Source organism: Pelodiscus sinensis, chromosome 32 (assembly GCF_052426305.1).
Source record: "Pelodiscus sinensis isolate ZL-2025 chromosome 32, ASM5242630v1, whole genome shotgun sequence".
Classification (NCBI taxonomy): domain Eukaryota; kingdom Metazoa; phylum Chordata; order Testudines; family Trionychidae; genus Pelodiscus; species Pelodiscus sinensis.
The window spans coordinates 14,193,461-14,212,649 of record NC_143083.1 but is presented as its reverse complement, the minus strand read 5'-3'; the positions used below and the strand labels follow the sequence as shown (position 1 = coordinate 14,212,649).

The 19,189-nt window shown below is 45.1% G+C and overlaps 1 protein-coding gene across 9 annotated transcripts in view; it reads left to right on the top strand.

Annotated features, from left to right (window-relative positions):
- Positions 1 to 3,025: 3,025 nt before the first annotated feature.
- The window catches only part of DAZAP1 (DAZ associated protein 1), a 38,052-nt gene continuing 21,888 nt past the window's right edge, over positions 3,026 to 19,189 (top strand). For 3 of the 9 annotated variants that reach the window (XM_075902688.2, XM_075902693.2, XM_075902694.2), the window contains exons 1-5: positions 3,027 to 3,250; positions 14,808 to 14,848; positions 15,419 to 15,585; positions 15,852 to 15,917; positions 18,661 to 18,771. In XM_075902688.2, coding sequence (XP_075758803.1) covers positions 3,219 to 3,250; positions 14,808 to 14,848; positions 15,419 to 15,585; positions 15,852 to 15,917; positions 18,661 to 18,771 — 417 coding nt within the window. In that variant the 5' untranslated portion in view covers positions 3,027 to 3,218. Of the gene's footprint in view, positions 3,251 to 14,807; positions 14,849 to 15,418; positions 15,586 to 15,851; positions 15,918 to 18,658; positions 18,772 to 19,189 lie in introns of those variants that run through there. The other 6 variants (XM_089775040.1, XM_075902692.2, XM_075902689.2 and 3 more) reach the window with 5 other exon arrangements.

The window sequence follows — 19,189 nt, the reverse complement described above, 5'->3', positions numbered from 1 at the left end:
GTCTAGACGCTTTTTTTCCGGCTTTTCCCCAAGCCGGAAAAAAAGTGGCGGACATGTTTATTGAAATCCGTGGGGGATATTTAAATCCCCCGCGGATTTCCCTATGCTGACTTACCTGCTTTGCATCCCTTTTCCGGAATTTGGAGCCAGTCTAGACGTAGCCCTAGGGTTCTAATACACAGCAATGGTGCTATATAAATAAAATACTAATACTAAAGTCTAGTTAACAAGGGCAAGGCATGCTTCTGACACTGAAATAAAACCACTTGCTGTCCGCTACCACACCATTAGTTTATTATGCTTTTCCCTTGTGCTACACAGCACACAAGGGCTGTATCTAGACTGCATCCCTTTTCCGTAAAAGGGATGCAAATTAGACTCATGGCAATTGCAAATGAAGCGGGGATTTAAATCCCCCTCGCTTCATTTGCATAAACATGGCTGCCGCTTTTTTCCGGCTCGGAGCTTTGCTGGCAAAAAGCGCCAGTCTAGACGGGGATCTTTCGGAAAATAAAGCCTTTTCCGAAAGATCCCTTATTCCTCTTAAAATAAGGAATATTGTGGCTGCACTGCTGTAGTGCCAGATGCCCTATGCTGACAGAGGGCTTCTCCCACTGGCTTAGTAGTTCACCTCCCCAAGAGACAGTAGGTAAATGGTCGGAAGAATTCTTCTGTCGACCTTTCGCTGTCTACAGGGGGATTAGGTCAATTTAAGTGTGGCACTCAGGGGTGTGGATTTTTCACACACCTGACCGGTGTAGTTCCATTAGTTAGGGATGTAAAATCCCGGTTAATCACTTAATCGTTAGGTTAGCCTAATGTTTAACCAGTTAAGCGGGATCCAGGCTGGGAACCTCTCCAGTCCGGCTGGAGCAGCCCTCAGTCCACAGGGCTCCACTCCATGCTGTAGCTGCAGCTGCCACAGGCTCTTGGCACCCAGGCCCCGCCGGAGTAGCCCTTGTCCATGACACACCCGGGCTCCCCACAGATAGGCTGCTCCAGACGCCCTTCTAGAAAGAGAGATGAGCTGTACCATGTAAGGCATCTTTCATACCAGTGTAACTGTTCCCTCTAGAGAGTGTGCTGGTGCAGTTTGGTTAAAGTTCACACCTCTTTGTGACATAGTGATACCAGGCAGCACAAAAAGTGTGTAGACCAGGCAAAGCCACAGCCACAGCCACACTTACTAACCCAAAGGTCATTCCTGCTCCGCATACAACACACACCCCCATCACATACCCCATACTAGGCACAAGCTCTACACTGCAACTGTGGTGGGGTATCCAGGCACTTCCTACCCTGGGTTTTTTCCCCATTGATGGAGTTAATCCACCTCTCTGAGAAGCTGGAGGCAGGCTGATAGATAGCTAAATGTGCCAACTGTGGATGTCAAGCTGACCTAACAATGGAATTATTATGCAATTTTTTCAAGTCCCTGAGCAGCCTACCTAGACTCAGGACCAGTCTTGGGGGTGGTCCAGGAGGGCCATTTAGCTTGGGTCTCCCACTAAAGAGGGCCTCAAATTTAGACATTTGTTAATCTTTCAACATGTGATAAGTTTCGCAACTTGTTTTTATGCACATCCCTATGAAAGTGACACACACTCTCTCAGCTTAGTGGTAGAAAGGTAGCTGTGTTAGTCTGGTGCAGCTGAAACAAAAAACAGGACTGTGTAGCACTTTAAAGACTAACAAGATGGTTTAATAGGTGATGAGCTTTCGTGGGCCAGATCTGAGGAAGTGGGTCTGAGGAAGTGGCTCTGGCCCACGAAAGCTCATCACCTATTAAACCATCTTGTTAGTCTTTACAGTGCTACACAGTCCTGGTTTTTTCCCCTCTCAGCTTAGAGCTCCAGATTCAAGCAAATAGGAGATGTGGTTTGGTAAAAGGCATTTTTGTTCAGTTAACTGATATAGATTTTATCCCACAAAAGAGTTCAAAATGTTCATAAAATATTTAACACAAACAGAGCCGTTCTGATAGCACAGATGATGAAATGTGCTCCCAGCTCCGCTGATGATATAAACACACTGCTGCTGTTGCCGGATCAGCGTCATAGAATCACAGAAGCGTAGAGCCGGAAGAGACCGCAGGAGGTCATCAAGTCCAGCCCCCTGCCCCAAGGCAGGACCAATCTCAACTAAATCAACCCAGCCAGGGCTTTGTCAAGCCTAAACACCTCTAGGGATGGAGACTCTACTACTTGCCTAGGGAACCCATCCCAGTGCTTCACCACCCTCCTAGTGAAATAGTTTTTCCTAATATCCAACCTGGACCTCCCCCACTGCAACTTGTCCTCATTTGTTTTATTTTTACTCTGGCTGATGACCTCCAAAGCTGGAAGTGGCCTCGGGGCTCCTCTTCCTTGCCCAGAATGGTGCATTTTTATGGTGCAATGGGTTTGTTTAGTTTAGAAAAGAGAAGACTGAGGGGGGACATGAGAGGAGTTTTCAGATATCTAAAGGGTGTCATAAGGAGGAGGGAGAAAACTTGTTCATCTTGGCCTCTGGGGATAGAACAAGAAGCAATGGGCTTAAACTGCAGCAAGGGAGGGTTAGGTTGCACGTTAGGAAAAGGTTCCTGACTGTCAGGGTGGTGAAATACTGGAATAAATTGCCCAGGGAGGTTGTGGAATCCCCGTCTCTGGAGATATTGAAGAGCAGGTTAGATAAATGTCTATCAGGGATGGTCTAGATGGTGTTTGGTCCTGCCATGAGGGCAGGGGGCTGGACTCGATGACCTCTCGAGGTCCCTTCCAGTCCTAGTGTTCTCTGATTCTCAGACCTGCCCTTGCTGTGCACACCCCCAAGGCTCTCTCCCCTGCATTGGCCTGCTCCCCTTGCACTTGCACCACGCTAACCCACCAGCCGTTCACACCCAAGGCCTCTGGCGCATGCGCTCTTTAGCACTCGCTATTGCGCGTGGCCGGACTACGTTTCCCGGCGTGCGCCGCGCCGGCCCGCGCAGGCGCGTCAGCCCGTTTTGCCCGCTCGTGGGGCGCGGCCGCGGAGACCCCGTAGCGGGGCGGGGGGAGGGCGGCGAGGCGGTGCACGCGCAGCGGCGGTTGGCGGGCGGCGCTGAGGGGACGCGGGGGGCCAGGCGCCGCCGTTGCGCAGCTCGGGGAGGGACGCGCAGCCCGTGACCTTCCGCTGCCTGGAGCCGCCGCCTGGGCCTGAGGGAGCCGGGCCCGGCCCGGACGCTGCCACGAGCCGCCGCCATGAACAGCGTGGGAGGCGCCGACGAGATCGGGTGAGGCGGGGGGGGGGGGCACCGGCCGTTGGGCGCCCCCGCGGCCGGGCAGTTCCGGGGGGGGCTGGGATACCCGCGGCCGCGCGCCTCTCGGTGGGGGGGGGGGCTCCCCCACGTGCCCCCCCCCCGCGCCGCAAGGTCACGGGCTCGGAAACCCCGTTCCCGCGGGGGGGGGGGAGCAACCGCTACCTCGGGGGGGGGGGGGCGCTTCTCTCGGGGCGTGCGGGCCCCCCCCCAGGCCCGCGCCGCGGGGGATCATGGGACCAGAGCGACTGCGGCAGCCCCGGGCCTGGCTCGGCCTCGCGCGGCCCGAGCAGGAAGGGGGGGGGGAATCTGGCCCGGGCAGCGCGAGGCCTGCGGCCCCCCCCCGGGGTGAGCGAGACGCCCCCCCCCCCCCCAAGGATGGGCTGGTCGGACAAAGACGGAAACGCAAAGTGTCCTTATCTCCCCCCCCCCGCGCCGGGCCTGCCTGGGAAACTTCCCCGCCACTGACAGCCCCCCCCCCCCCCCCGCTGCATTGAAAAAAGGAAGCGGGGGGGGGGGAGCGAAGTGCCACTGGCCAGGGCTGCTCGGCCTCGTGCTGCGCCGCACATGGCTCCCCCTCTGGAAGATGACCCTTTGTGTTTCCGTTGCTGGGGTAGCGACCGTGTTAAGAATGGCTGGTGAATGGGAGACTGGACAGCAAACCGGAGACTGTTTTTACCCCGCACCAGGTTGCCAAGTGTTTCGTTGTAGTCGCCACGTGTGACGGTGGATTTTTCTACCCTCGTAAAGTGTTTGTCCTTGTAAAAACGAAAATAAACATTTAATCATAAATTAAAACCTTACACTACATTGTCCAGAAGTATGCTCCATGAATGGTTCAGCTGTTGTAACAAGCATCAAAGGGTTAGCTGTGGTAGTCTGAATCGGCAAGAACAATGAGAAGTCCTGTGGCACCTTATAGACTAATAGATATATTGGAGCATAAGCTTTTGTGGGCAAAGACCCACTTCGTCAGCTATTGTGTGTTTAAGTTCTAAACTATCTCAGAAGTGCAAGAGATGTAATAGTACTGAATGTCTTGAAAATAACATCTAAGTGAATGGCGTTTGCCCCTTGGGTTACGTTTACTGCATTTTCCTGTTCTGAAAGTAGTATTTGTGTGTCCTAAGCCCTATTACTGAAACTAATTTATGAAATGCCCTCCCATGGGAGAGCATTAACAGCTGCCTTTCTCAAAATGTGACTCATTTGTTGCTGTGGAGTTGCATGTTTAAAACAGGCTTATCAATACTGGGCAAAATATTATGCTAACTTACATTCTGGATCATGGGCTTGTTGTGGATTGTAAATTGCTCATAATTTCACTCCTTAATCTTATATTTAAGTGTGGAAGGATCAGATTTTAGTTGGTAAAAATAGTAATCATTAATTTCTTCATCCACTCAAAATGCTTCGGTGAAACAGTTTTAGACCACTTTTTTTCTATCTGCATGTTTCCAACAGATCAACTGTGAAAGTTGGTATGTGTCAATAATTCTGTTGAAAGTTTGAAATACTTATGGTATCACAATATAGAAGTATAAAGAAGTAGGATCAGAAGGATGTTTTGGGTCTGCTGGACTCAAAACATCTAATTTGAGAGTCTGAGAAAGGAGTAGTAGAGTGCTGTTGCGTGTCTTTTGATTATTCTCTTTGACATAGTTTCTATTTTCAAATCTTTTTGCTACTCCTTGTGTCTTGAGATTTATTACTTTAGCTACCTAAACTTCAAACTTACTACCAAATCGTACAGTTCTGATATTCATAGAAGCCTGGCAACCTCACATCTTAAAATAAGACTTCAAATAGTTCACTGTCTTCCCACTGTATTGAGAAAAAGGGTAAGGATAATGAAGAGAGGTGGATTTATACCATACATCATATAGCATTTTAGTTTTGTGAATTGGGATTTGTGGTTGAAAAATATTTAATACCTGAGTCTCTAGTTTCATACTGCTAATAGCCCCCAAGACTCTCCTGACTAATGGTGAAACCTGCTTCTGTTACTTCATACCTTAGTTGTTTTGATTGCCTATATAATTGAAGGAATATGAATGAGTAGTTGACCAGTCAGTTAACTGATAAGCCTAGGCTTATTGGTTAATCTGGTTGACTGCTCAGTTTCCCCCCCCTTATTCCATCTGTATCAGAGGCAGTGGGGTGGAGAGCAGGAGCTGGTGCTGTGAAGCAGCCCCTGTCTGCGGGGGGTCCAGCCCCCTGTGGACAGGGGCTACTGCCAGAGCAGCCTCTGTCCATGGCCAGCATGGGTCACCATGGACAGAGGCTGCTTCAGGGCAGCCTCCCCCCTTCCCCAGCAGCCTGTGTGTCCATGGGGAGCTTGGACCTCCGCAGACAGGGACTGCCGCCAGTCTGTGCTGCTGCCTCTTTATCAGAGGCAATAGCGCTGAGTGTCAGGCAGCCAGTCTGCGGGGGGAGCTGGTTTTTAAACTGGCTCCTCTTGTGAACTGGCTCCCTCCTGGCACCCCATGCTGCTGCCTCTGATACAGAGACAGCAGTACGGGATGGCATGGAGCTCCCTGGGAGTAGGGCTGGATTACATTGGCTGCCAGCCCTGCTCCCAGGGACTATGGAATGGTTGACTACCCGCTAAGAATTCATGCGGTAATCAACTATTCTGTTAACTGATAGCTAACATCTCTAAACTGAAGGGAAAACGACATGGGATTCCATGGCAAATCACATATGTGGATGATATGTTATATACATAAAGCCTGTAATCCCTTGCACTAGCTGGGGCACATAGAGGTTTTATGGACTTTATTCACTGCAGTTACTACTTAAACCACTGAGTCACAGAAAAATGGTGTACTCCTGGAGGACTTTGCAGTCTGCTGAAACTGCATTGAATACATGTCAGCTGTTTTCATCAGCTAGGGTATTAATTGGAGATTATTTAGTTTAATTGTCTTTCAGTTATTATTCAAAGCTTTCACATTTTTGAAAGCTTCAACTGTTGTGTAATATTTCTGTGCATGATTACATAGTTAACACGTTGACTCCAGAGGTGGCTGCCTTTCAGTTGTGGGATGCAGCTGCTGTGTTTGTTATATATTCCTCCTCCACTTATATTGGCCCCATGCAAACTACTGTGGGGTGAGAGATGGAACATGCAAAACTTCAGCTTTGTTTGGGAGCGGTTAGCTTCCTATGGGTTGACTACAGCAGCTCCGTAATGTAAATTGTGGGTTTTTGTGTGTGTTTGAGAAGTACACTTGCACAAGACTTGAACTGATGACAAGAGTTTTACTAACTAATACTCCTTAAATGTTTGTTCAAGCAAACCTGTAAATGGCCAAGCCTCAGCTTGTATGAGACTCATGAGAACAGGTTGATGATGATGTTACAAGCTGAACTTTGCAAGATGAGCAATCCTCTTGCACTATACTTATAAATATTTTGCTTCCATCAGCTTTCTTTTATACGGTCCTTGTATCCTTGTTTTAGGCAGGTTGTTTAACTAGGGTTTACTTTTGCTTAGTATATTAATCCATCCATCACAGAGCCAAAGGGTAAGATTGTCTTGACTTTTGCTGTTCTGTAGTATGCATATAAATAGAAGTACTCTATTTACATACAGCTGCTGTAGTTGACCTTAGGCAACCCTCCTTTTTTGTTTGAATATTTGTCTGAGGTGACTAGAAATAATTTATAATGGAGCTGAAAGGTTTCAGTGGTCATTATCAAGAAGGGGTGCTCCCCGCAGTCAAACAACTAGATTGTCTATCAGAAACCCACAGATGGTATCTTTTTTTTATATTTGATAACTGACCTATAATGGCTGTTGTGTATGGCTGAGAAAAAGCATATTGCAAAGCCAGGGTCCTTAGTTAAAATCATTAGCTTTTCATTTATAGAGGAATTTAATTGTGAATATTTTATTATATAGAACTATCTGATTTCTTTTATCCCCTGTTTCTTTTTATTCCTATTAGGCAGTTTTAGAAATGTTCTTTTCCCAGAATGGGTAGAGCATAGAAAAGAGCAGCGAAAGCTGTTGTGTGTGTCTGTCCCTGTTGAGGGTCCAACTCTAAGGAAGAGTATAGTTCTCATTTTGGCTGCTTTGAAGAGACTGCTAGCAAAACTTTTTGTATTTGCCAATGGACACTTAGATGGAGACAAATTTGCTTCGCCCAGATAACCAAATAGATCAGGGGAGTCTCAACCTTTTTCTTTCTGAGCTTCCCCTTCTTTCCCAACATGCTATAAAAACTCCATAGCCCATGTGTGCCACAATAACTGTGTTTTTGTTGGGTGTTTTTTTTGGGGGGGTGGGGGTTGTATATAAAAGCCAGCACCAGTGTTATAGGGTAGAAAATAGGTCAACTGCCTGGGTCTAAAGATGCAAATATTCCTTAAAGTTAACTGGTTAAACAATATAATTTTAATCATTTAACCAGTTAACTGGGTCTGGACAGCCACTGTGGGCAGGGACTCCTCCAGCCCTCCACAGGGGTGGGGCTGCTCCAGCTCCGAATATCTGAGTGTAAACGACCTACCATTTAACTGATAAGCAGGGACTCTTAGGTTAACGATGTCAGTTACACTCAACTAAGCCTCCACCATGGCAGTGGAACGGGGCAGACAAGGGCTGGTGGCCCTGCCTCCCGGGGAGACTTAACTGCAGGCCCTGTAATGCAGCTTTGCTGGTGGTAACAAATGGTGGGCATGCCCACTCATTTTTTTCTTATATATACTTTAGACCAGCTTTTCAGCAAGTTGGGGTTTATGGCTATACATACATACATACATATGTAAAAACATAGAGAGACTCTCTCTCTCTCTGAGTCTGGCAGGGATATGCTAATTATGGGATCATTCCCACAAACCACTTGAGGTGTGGACATAGTGCTTTCTCTCATAGTCCTGAAAATTATTGTCCTTTGTACACTGGTACTCATTTTCTGGACTGGTTCATGTGAGCTCACCAACAACTGTTCTCCACAACAGATAAGTTTTCTAATGCAGATAAGATTTATATTATTGCTGATCTAGTCCATCAACAAAGCAGTGACTTAAGTCAAATCCCAGATCAATCTAGGTAAATTTTATAATACTGTAAAATTAAATTTTTTTCAATATGTTAATTATTTTTAGACTCTAAACCTAATTTTTAAAGCATTTTTCTTTTGTCATTTGCTGAATGCGTGAGGTAAGCTTGTGAACACGTCAGTGTAAAGTGCATAAAAATACCTAACACAAGAAAAATTAAAATTATAGCTTCAGGAATCAAATTTTAGATTTTTAAGGTTGCAGTCAAGCCTCTTCCTAAACTACAGGCAGTCCCCGGGTTACGTACAAGATAGGGACTGTAGGTTTGTTCTTAAGTTGAATTTGTACTTAAGTCGGAACTGGTGTCCAGATTCAGCTGCTGCTGAAACTGACCAGTGGCTGATTACAGGAAGCCCGAGGCAGAGTTTCTCTGCCCCGGGCTTCCTGGAATCAGCCGCTGATCAGTTTCAACAGCAGCTGAATCTGGACGCCTGGGACAGAGCAACTGGGGCGTTGCCGGGTAGGTCCCCGCAGCACCGCACCTCGGCGCTGCGGGGACCAACCCGGCAGCACCCCAGCTGCTCTGCCCCAGGCGTCCTGATTCAGCTGCTACTGAAACTGACCAGCAGCGGCTGAATCAGGACGCCTGGGGCAGAGCAGCTGGGGTGCTGCCAGGTTGGTCCAGTAGCGCCGCTCCTTGGCTCTGCGGGACTAACTGGCAGCGCCCCAGCTGCTCTACCACAGGCGTCGGCGAGAAAAGCCTGGTCTGCTGGGGGGGGAGCGGGGGTGCACTAGCTGTGCCCCCCCCCCCCAGCAAACCAGGGAGACGTGGGCGGCGGGACCGAGACACGCCGCGGTCCCGCTGCCCGCATCCTCCACGGCTTTGCTCCGCGTCTCCCTGGTCTGCTGGGGGGTGTCCCCCCCCCCCCAGCAGACCAGGGAGACGCGGAGCAAAGCCGTGGAGGATGCGGGCAGCGGGACCGCAGCACGTCTGGGCTGTTCCGCCGCCCGCGTCCTCTGGGGCGAGAAAAGCCCCGTTCGTAAGTACGGATCCGACATAAGTCAGATCCGCGTAACCCGGGGACTGCCTGTACCATACGTCCTTGGAGCTTCTATGTCAAGTGAAATTTGTGCTACTGCTGCTGGTCTTCTCTACAGTAAATTATCCAAAATTCCTGCTACACCTACAACTCTGTAAATTAGCCGCAGCTGAGCTGTTTGGTGCCTTATGGTAGCCATTGTTAGGGAGTAGCTGTTTAATAGAACTAGTTTCTTCTTCATGAAGCATGTGAGAAGGGAGTTGCAACATTTTCTTCTAGGACGGGTGGGGAGCCTCAGTCCTGGGGGCCAGATGTGGCCCCTGGCTTGCCTTGCTGTCCCAGATCAGGCCCCCAAGACTCAGGACCCCCCTCCAGCATTGGGGAGCCTGTGCTGGTATGCCAGCCCCCCCCCCACCATACCATGGGTCTGGAGCAAACAAAATCTATTACCCTGCCCCCCTCCACCCCACCCTCCCCTTCTATTACCCTGCCCCCCTCCACCCCACCCTCCCCTTCCCGGGCTCTGGTGTGCAAGGGAAATATGGAGAGTGTCTGTCTTTTCTCCCTTTCATTTGGGGGCCACATCAATGAGTGAGGATGTGGTTTGTGGGGTTTTTGGCCCCTGAATGATTTTCTTTGTGGGTCAGTGGCCCTCAAACTCATTAAAGGTTCCTCACCCCTGTTATAGGGTAAGGTAAGCTCATTTTTATCTCTGGGCTGAGAGTGGGAAAGACACAAACTAAGCTTTCTTCTCTCATTGATAGATGCTTTTCTCTGACATCAGATGAGCTGTGGCTCTACGCTGCACTAATATAGCAAAGTGATAAACAAAAACAATAGTATATCCTTGTATCCCTGGAGAGAGATCAGGAAAAACAGGACATTTTCTTAAAGTAGATTGCCCTTTCATATTTGTGTAAACTCAGTTACTAAAATATAACAGGTAGACCTTTCATTAAGCGTGTAGTCAGCCTGTGGAACTCCTTGCCAGAGGAGGCTCTGAAGGCTAGGACTATAATAGAGTTTAAAGAGAAGCTAGATAATTTCATGGAGGTTAGGTCCATAAAAGGCTATTAGCCAGGGGATAAAATGGTGTCCTTGGCCTCTGTCTGTCAGAGGCTGGAGAGGGATGGCAGGAGACAAATCGCTTGATCATTGTCTTCGGTCCACCCTCTCTGGGGCACCTGGTGCTGGCCACTGTCGGCAGACAGGATACTGGGCTAGAAGGACCTTTGGTCTGACCTAGTACGGCCGTTCTTATGTTCTAAGATGCTGCTTCTGAGTGAAAGGGTCAAATGTTGTGATGGCTTTAAAGGATGCACTTTTTGTGTGTGTAGGTTTTTTCTAGAGATATTAAAATTTGTTTGTTTTGTTAAATGGGAGCTGGTGCTTGCGGGGAGCCGGCTTAAACAAATAACTTTTTTTTCTTTTAAACTGTAGCATAAGGTGACATTGTGGGTATGGTTTCACAGTTAGTTCAGTATTAAGGAGCTGTCTGGCGGCTGGTCTCAGTCCTGGAAGTCAGTACTCTGAGGTTCTTGTCCTGTATCTGAGCTGACTTTCGTGATTGTGGCTGGGTCACTTGTAAGCAGGGGTGGGGAACCTTTTTTAGGTCAGGGGCTGCTGACCCACAAAAATCAGTCGGGGGCCATATACAAGTGAGAAGCAAGGTGAGATGCCCCTGTCTGAGAAGGAAAAAGACACTCCCCACAGTCCCCTTGCACACCAGAGTCTGGAGGGCCCAGGCTAGTAGATTTTGTATACTTCAGTTCTGTAGGTAGGTAGGTTGAGGAGCTGGAGCGCCAGTGTGGGTTCCCCAATGCAGGGGGATCCTTGAGCCTCAGGGGCCACATCTAGGCAAGCTGTGGGCCACAGCCAGCCCTCGGTGGTTCTCAGGCAGGAGGTTCCCCACCCCTGGGTTCCTATGAAACACTTCCTTTTTATATCACAGTCTGTTTTGGGTGTTGCATTTAGTATAAACTTATTTCTAGAAACTAAAATAATTTAAGAACTTACAATGAGGCTGATAGTCCATGTTAAGTAATGTTCTGTTTTATCTTGAAGTAGAATTTAGTTCTAAAGGTTTTTTAGAAATGTACTGACCTCAGAGCAAAGTTTACATAATTACTTGGACTGCTGTAGGACCATTCTTTTTTTTAAGTTTGTATTTAGACTATATATTTTTTTATGGGAAAGGCCTCTGCATTCTGTTCTATAATCATGAAGCAGAAATCTTTGCTTTTGCTATTGGTCTTATGTGGAAGGTGCTCAGTATGATAATGGGTGGCAGTATGTAAGAGACTTTTATGCTATGATAAGAGCATGTTTCGGGGAAGAACCAAATTACGCTAAAATTTTTTGGTATCTTGGGGTGTTCTAGCACAGAAGAGGGTTGTTCCACCAAACGTTTCAGAAGTTAGTTACAGAAGAATCTTTTTGTAGATTGACTTTCAGGACTTTGTAAATAGCGGAGCCTAACTTCACAGCTCTCTAATTTGCACCCCAATTAAGTCAGTTTGACAGAGATACGGTCAGGTTAGATTTTTCCCTTGAAGACCAAACAGTAGAAATGTTTCCGTTATTCATGCCAGTACACATTTTAAAGCTAAACTTTCTTCTGCTGTTTTTAACTTGAACTTTGTAGTCACTTTTCCTTTAATTTTATTAACCAATATCCTCTGACAGTAATTAGGGGTCTAATGGTGTAGTTGTTTAACTGGTAAGCAAAAGCTTATAGGTTAATGCTATAGACGACATGCATTCCCACCTCTCCACCCCTCGCCCTTGCCAGTAAATGTTAACAGGCTGGCCAGCAGCCTGGTTTAGTCCCAGCTTGTGCCAGGTCCAGGGCCTACCCCTGCTGCAGCTCTGCATTTAAAGTGTATTAGGTGCTAGGTGGGCAGGAAGCCGGGCTCAGCTCCTGGACTCAGCACGAGTTGGAATTCAGACCCAGACCCAACCCCCACCCCTGGACAGAAGTTGCTGCCACCCTGCACTGCCGGCCTGTCCATCAGAAGCATCAGCGCGGGACGACAAAGCAGCCAGTCCACAAGGGAAGCTGTTTTTTAAACTGGCTCCCCTCGTGGACCAGCTCCCGCCTGGCACCCTGTGCTGCTGCCTCTGATACAGAGGCAGCAGCACGGAGTAGCAGGGGTCTCCTCTGAAGTGGGGCTGGAGCCCACTAGCTGCTGACCCTACACCCGTGGACTATAGAATAGTCGAGTAACTGATAAGAATTCATGAGGTTAATCAACTATTCAATTAACCAATATGTAACATCCCTAACAGTAATAAAAAATGCATCTGACATCCCTAACAGCAGCCAAAAAGCAGCAAAACAGCCAACAAAATATTATTAAAGAGTGATTATTTGCTACTTATGTTTTCTATGTAAGAATTTCGTTATGGATTTTTGGATCTGACTTTGTCCCTTTCTGGTTTTTGGAAGACCAAACACAAGTGGCTGAATCTTCGCTAAAGGACCAACTTGAGCTCTCTGATTTGAGAGTGGGAGAAATTCAGATATTATTCTCCAAGTTTATAATTGGGTCAAAAGAAAAGCTATATACAGAAGTTCCAGGTGATTGAAATTAATGATGCCTGAAATTTTTATTATTGCATCTAGTTCAACATACTTTAAAGTGAAATGTGTCTTTGTTAGTCATGATTCCCATTGGGCTCTTACCATATGGCATTCAAGAAAAAGAGATTTGCTATACTCTCTGTGTGAAAGTATTGTATTGCTTGATATTTGGAAGTTGGTCCAAGGTAATTTCAGTAACTGAGGGTATGTCTACACTACCACCCTAGTTCGAACTAGGGTGGTTAATGTAGGCAACCGGAGTTGCAAATGAAGCCCGGGATTTGAATTTCCCGGGCTTCATTTGCATATTGCCGGGCGCCGCCATTTTTAAATGTCCGCTAGTTCAGACTCCGTGCCCGTGGCTACACGAGGAGTAACGGTAGTTCGGAATAGGAAGCCTAATCCGAACTACCTAGTTCGTGCCGCATGTAGCCGCGGGCACGGAGTCCGAACTAGCGGACATTTAAAAATGGCGGCGCCCGGCAATATGCAAATGAAGCCCGGGGAAATTCAAATCCCGGGCTTCATTTGCAACTCCGGTTGCCTACATTAACCACCCTAGTTTGAACTAGGGTGGTAGTGTAGACGTACCTTGAGACGGAATACATTTTCATAAACCAACCATTTTAAAGATAACCCTTTGAAAAAAGAAAGGTAAAGTGAAATACATTAGAGAACCTGCAGTTCCCATATCCCCTTTGTATTTACAGCATTTACTTATACTTTTGGATATCTCCAGTTACTAAAATCGTCTTATGATTATTAGTTGTCAATCTTAATGATTTTGTATGTTGCATTCAACGTTCAGTGATTAATAGGGTTATTAAAACGGTTCATACTGGTGCTCTCTGAACTTATTCTCAGAGGGCCCTTATAAGACCCTAAGTGCTAACTCAGAACTAAAGTGGTAAATACATCCTTGCTTCTGTTATATTCTCTTAACTAGGGATGCTAAATTTAGATGAATTGGCTAATCAAATAGTCAATGCAATTTTCATCGACTATTTGATTAGTCGATAAGGGCACCTCCACCTTTGAAGTGTAGCAATAGCCTTAGGGCTGTTGCCACGCTTAAAGGCGAAAGCGCTTCGGGGAGTTCGGGGCCAGCAGCAGGAGACTCAGGCAGTCTCCCTCTGGCCTCGTGCTCCCCATGGTGTTTCAAAGCTGCATAGAGCCCAGGGTCAGCTGGGGACTCTGCATCAGGCTCCACATGGTGTTTCAAAGTGGCAGCGCCACATGGAGCCCGGGGTCAGTGAGGGAGTTCCAAGCTGGCCCCGGGCTCCATGCGGCACTGCTGCTTTGAAGCACCCCGTCGACTTCCCCATCCCTCCCTGCATCTTTCTGATAGAGGCAGCAAGGTGGGGAGGTGACTATTTGATTAGTGTGTTGACTATCCAATAAGATAGTTGACTAGCTGTTTGTGTCCCTACTCTGAACCATGGAGATTTTCACAACATGAACAATCCCACTTGGTCCAAAAGAGCAGATAACTAAACGTATTTGGTGTTGTCATCTTTCTTCTGGATATTTGAACATTAGCTAGCTACATGTTTGATCTGACTTCTTTTCTGACATATTTTATATCTGCTATTTCACATGAAAATAAAATATATGCTTGGTAGAAACATGCAATGCTGTTTGGTGCAGAAGAAGTAATACTTCAATATTTTTAAATCTTTCACTGTATCGGTAGTATGTAACATATCTGAAGATAATCTAGCAATAAAAATGGAAACCTAAAATCCATCTTCAATGAGTGACAGGTCTTGAATTCTTTGAACTATGCTAAAATACTATATTAACTAGATGAGAATACAAACAAGTTGTATATGTTTAAGTAGTGCATCATGTTTGATTCACACCTCAGACTTTAACCGTGATATTGTTATCTGAATTACAGAAAGTTGTTTGTGGGTGGCCTAGACTGGAGTACAACACAAGGTAGGTTATATATTCTGCAGCCATTATACCAAAACTTTATGCCTCCTATTTTCTTATAAAGTAATAGAATAGTAACATCTCCGGGGAAAAAATCAACTGAGTCTTTACTCTTTAATACTAATCTTTAACTTTGTTGCTTTTTAATGAATGACCCTACTGGAATTCCTGTAAAGAAACTTTGAAATTTACATTTCTTGTTTGACTGCGTTATTTGTCTTTACGTTATGTCACTTTCATATCTCCTGGACAAGGATATGTAGAAATTTAATTTTCCTTGGTTATAGTGGTTGGTATTAGGCAAAGTTGGATTTGACATCCATTTAAGTGCTGACTCAGAAATAGCTGATTTCTGCTTTGAAAACTAATTTACTGCATTATTTTCTTCCATTGGTGTGAGCGGAAGTAAAACAATGAGCATCTTCTGTTTTCAGATACACTAATATATCCTCTTTAAAATATACAAATCATCGTGCTTTAGCAAATGCATATTAGAAGGTTTAGACATGCCAGTTGTACTAAAAGTTACAATCTTTAATAGCTGATTCTGCTTAATACCATATTTTTCAACAGAAACTCTCCGTAGCTACTTTTCCCAATATGGAGAGGTTGTAGACTGTGTAATAATGAAAGATAAAACAACAAACCAATCTCGAGGGTTTGGATTTGTAAAATTTAAAGATCCCAACTGCGTGGGAACAGTACTGGCCAGCAGACCACATACCTTAGATGGCCGAAATGTAAGTTGACCTGCCGCTTTGGTTTTTGTTATTTAAAGGATGATTAGGCCTTTAATATTTTGAGTGAATTTAAAAGTAATTTGGGTGGTTGTTGGCATATGAATAATTCAAGCTGTTTATTGTCCCTTCCAAAATGTGTAATCTGAGGCTAACTTTTATCAAAAGTGTTTAAGTTTAGAGAATATCGACCACAGCAGCTTTGAATGCATTTATTACAGCAAAATATTTTCCACATTTAGAACTGACCAATTTGGAACTTGTTACAGATTGATCCAAAGCCATGTACACCTCGGGGAATGCAACCAGAAAGAACACGGCCAAAAGAGGGATGGGTAAGGAGAGATCTTAATGTATACTGATGTAGTCTAAGATATTTCTGGCTAGTGGACTATGCTTTTCTCCCCTACCATGAATGTCATATTAGTGTTTCTCTCAGTTCCTGATCTTCTTAGGTAAATTTTAGAAAACTTTTTAACCTTTTGAAACCGAGAGGGAAATGCAGAAGTGTTGGCATAAAACACAGTAAGCTGTTGGTATTAAGACCAAATGTCTTAATTAAAATTGACTACATTTTATATTATGATGTGTGAAATGCTTGTGGTTTTAACTGACACTATGACATACCTACTGACTGCTGCTGGGTATAAAAAAAGCCACAGTATGGAACTGTACTTTAAGAGGAAGCTAGTATGATTGAATGTGGCTAAGAAGATCTCCAGCTATGCAAGGGAAAATAGAGTAGAAATTAAATTGCATGCTTTTGTGAAATTTCAAACAGGCTAAATCTGAATTAGTTTTCAGGTCTGATTTACAAGTGCCAAACATACTGCAGAAATTCTTGAACTAACATACCAGACACTTAGGTAGGGTTTGTTTTGTTTTGTGGGTGTGTGGTTTTTTTGTTTTTTGTTGTTTGTTTTTTCAGAGGTGAGGGAGGGTAAATTAAAAACTTATTTTATGTTCCTTATACTGTTGGTATCAGGCATTTGGTGCCATAGACCACCATCTTTTTATGGAAGAAAATTGAATTGTTGCTCTGTTTAAAGTTCTGGTATATTTTGAACATTTTTTTTCTGAAATCTATTTTATTGATTTCATTTTAGTACTGTTCTATCTCCTGGATTTTTGTATCTAACTGGTAAAGTAGCTGTTTGTCTAGCATCTACTATTTTCCTGTTCTTTTGATAGAATTACTTATAAAATCTGTGAGTGAGCATGCAAGGTACAAAATGAGGATCAAATCTTTGCAGTTATAGCCAAATTCTTGAGAGACTTTTTTTGATTAACCTTTTAAATCAGCTGATTTCCCTTTCAGTTTTCCTTTATAGTTAGGTCCAGAAATGTAATTGTATCTGAGGAACAGTAAATCCTGAACATGAATTTCTTGATGTAAACTGCATCTACTGTGGGGATATGATGAGGCTATTTGGCTTCTACTAGAATAACTTATTTAAAAACACCATTGGTAATACAGATAAATATTTGATATTGGAAATGTTCCCTTTATCTTTCCAGCTCCCGGTTTCTAAGATCATGAAAGGTGCTTATGCTTAGGGGAAGAAAATTAAACAGTTTGTGCTATACTCTAGATCGAGATAGGGAACCTTTTTTGGGTCGGGGGCCACACACAAGTGAGAAGGGAAGCAAAAAAAAAAAAACCCCAGAAAAACCCCTCACTGACGTAGCCCCCAACTGAAGAGAATGACACTCCCCCACATTCCCCTTACACACCACAGCCTAGGAGGGCCCAGGCTAGTAGATTTTGTGTGCTCCAGCCCCATAGGGCAGATAGCAGGGGGGCTGGAGTGCCAATGCTTGGGGAGGAGGGCCCGAGCCTTGGGGGCCAGATCCAGGCAAGCCAGGGGCCACATTTGGCCCCCAGGGCTTACGTTCCCCACCCGTGTTCTAGGTAAATAAAAGAATCATTGAGCCATTATAAGTAAAATGACTATGAGAATAGATGTGCTTGGGTAAAATTTTCAGGAGGACTTGCATGACTAAGAAGCTTGTGTCCTTTTCACTTGCTTTGTGGTGCCTGCTCTTAAGTGTTCTATCACCTTTTTAACACTGGCCTGGGTTTTCTAAGTCATTTAATCACTTTTGAAAAATTTACCCATAACATCTAAATTGTTAGTGAATAAACTGAAGTAGAAACCATCTGACAACAATTTAGTGCAGCGATCAATGTAAATTCTCTGCTACCCAGTATACCCCTCTATATTCTAATTCCCCAGAATTTTAGAAATTAATGAAAAAGTTACTTTAGTGAAATCTGTTTTACTTGCATTCTTACCTTGATTTCTCAGAATAACATGTTTAACCTTCCACTGATTGTGAACCCAAGTCCAACTGTTTTGTAAATTCATACTTGCTGAAATTGGATATAGTATCAATGATAAGTTTTAACACTTAACATGGGGATTAGGCATGTAAGAGTTATAGCCGTGTAAGAAGGTAACCGGTAAGTGGCTACCTGTACTGCTACACAGCTACTCACGGCTCCCGGGGAACTGCATGCCACCCCATGCTGCTGCCGCATGCCACCTCTGATACAGGTGGGTCCCTTGGAGCAGGGTGGTAGGTGAGAGCTAGTGCACTTAAAAGCAGGCTCTCTGTGTGCACTGGCTCCTGGGGAGCTGGCTGCCACCTCATGTGTAACCATGTAAACGTTGAAATTTTCAAGTGGTTATAAGGTTAATCAGTTACACCCATTTTAACATCCCTAATGGGGATGCTTAGGAACAGTAGAGCTGAGGCCACCTACAGATATTCATAGACCTTCATTAAGAAATAAATGCTCTTAGTTCATTGCCTTCAGTTCTCCATCCTGACGAAGAAAGGGATACTAGTTATAGCTATGCATATCAAATTAATGAATTCAGAGCAGACTTTTGCTCCATTTGAAACAAAATAGGTAGCTTCCAAGTTTGGACTTCAGTTTGAAAAGGTGACTCTTGTGATCCTTGAATGCGGAATGGATTAGAGTTACCCACCTTCATGTGTCAGGGGAGGAAAGGTTATTCTACGATGTTTATCACAGGTCTAATTAATGTTGTTTTATCCTTCTTGATTTAGCAGAAAGGACCCAGAAGTGATAACAGTAAATCTAATAAAATTTTTGTTGGTGGGATCCCTCACAACTGTGGCGAGACTGAGCTCAGGGAATACTTCAAGAAATTCGGAGTGGTGAGTCATTCCTCATCGTAGCCAGCATCATCTGGTTACAAGATCTCTTTCCTCTCTCTTCATTCTGATTTTATTAGGCTGTCAGATTTTAGTTTTAATTTAGGAAAACTGCCACAGCATAGGGATGTAAATGGGTAACCGGTTGACTGGCACCTGGTCTAGCCAGAGCAACCCCTCCAGCCTGACTGGACCCACAGTGCCACAGGCCAGTTGACTGGTTAACATTTTAAATGGAATTTTGCATCCCTTCCACAGAGATGCATTGAAGTGTTTTCTAGTAAAGTATAAATTTTTGTTTATCTTGCAGCACATTTGCCATTTTTCTTAAGTCTCTTGCCCTTGTTATGCAGCTTCCCTGCCTGCTTTGTTTTAACTATTCCTGATGCTTTTCCTTCTCTCCCTTCATCAAAATGGGGGG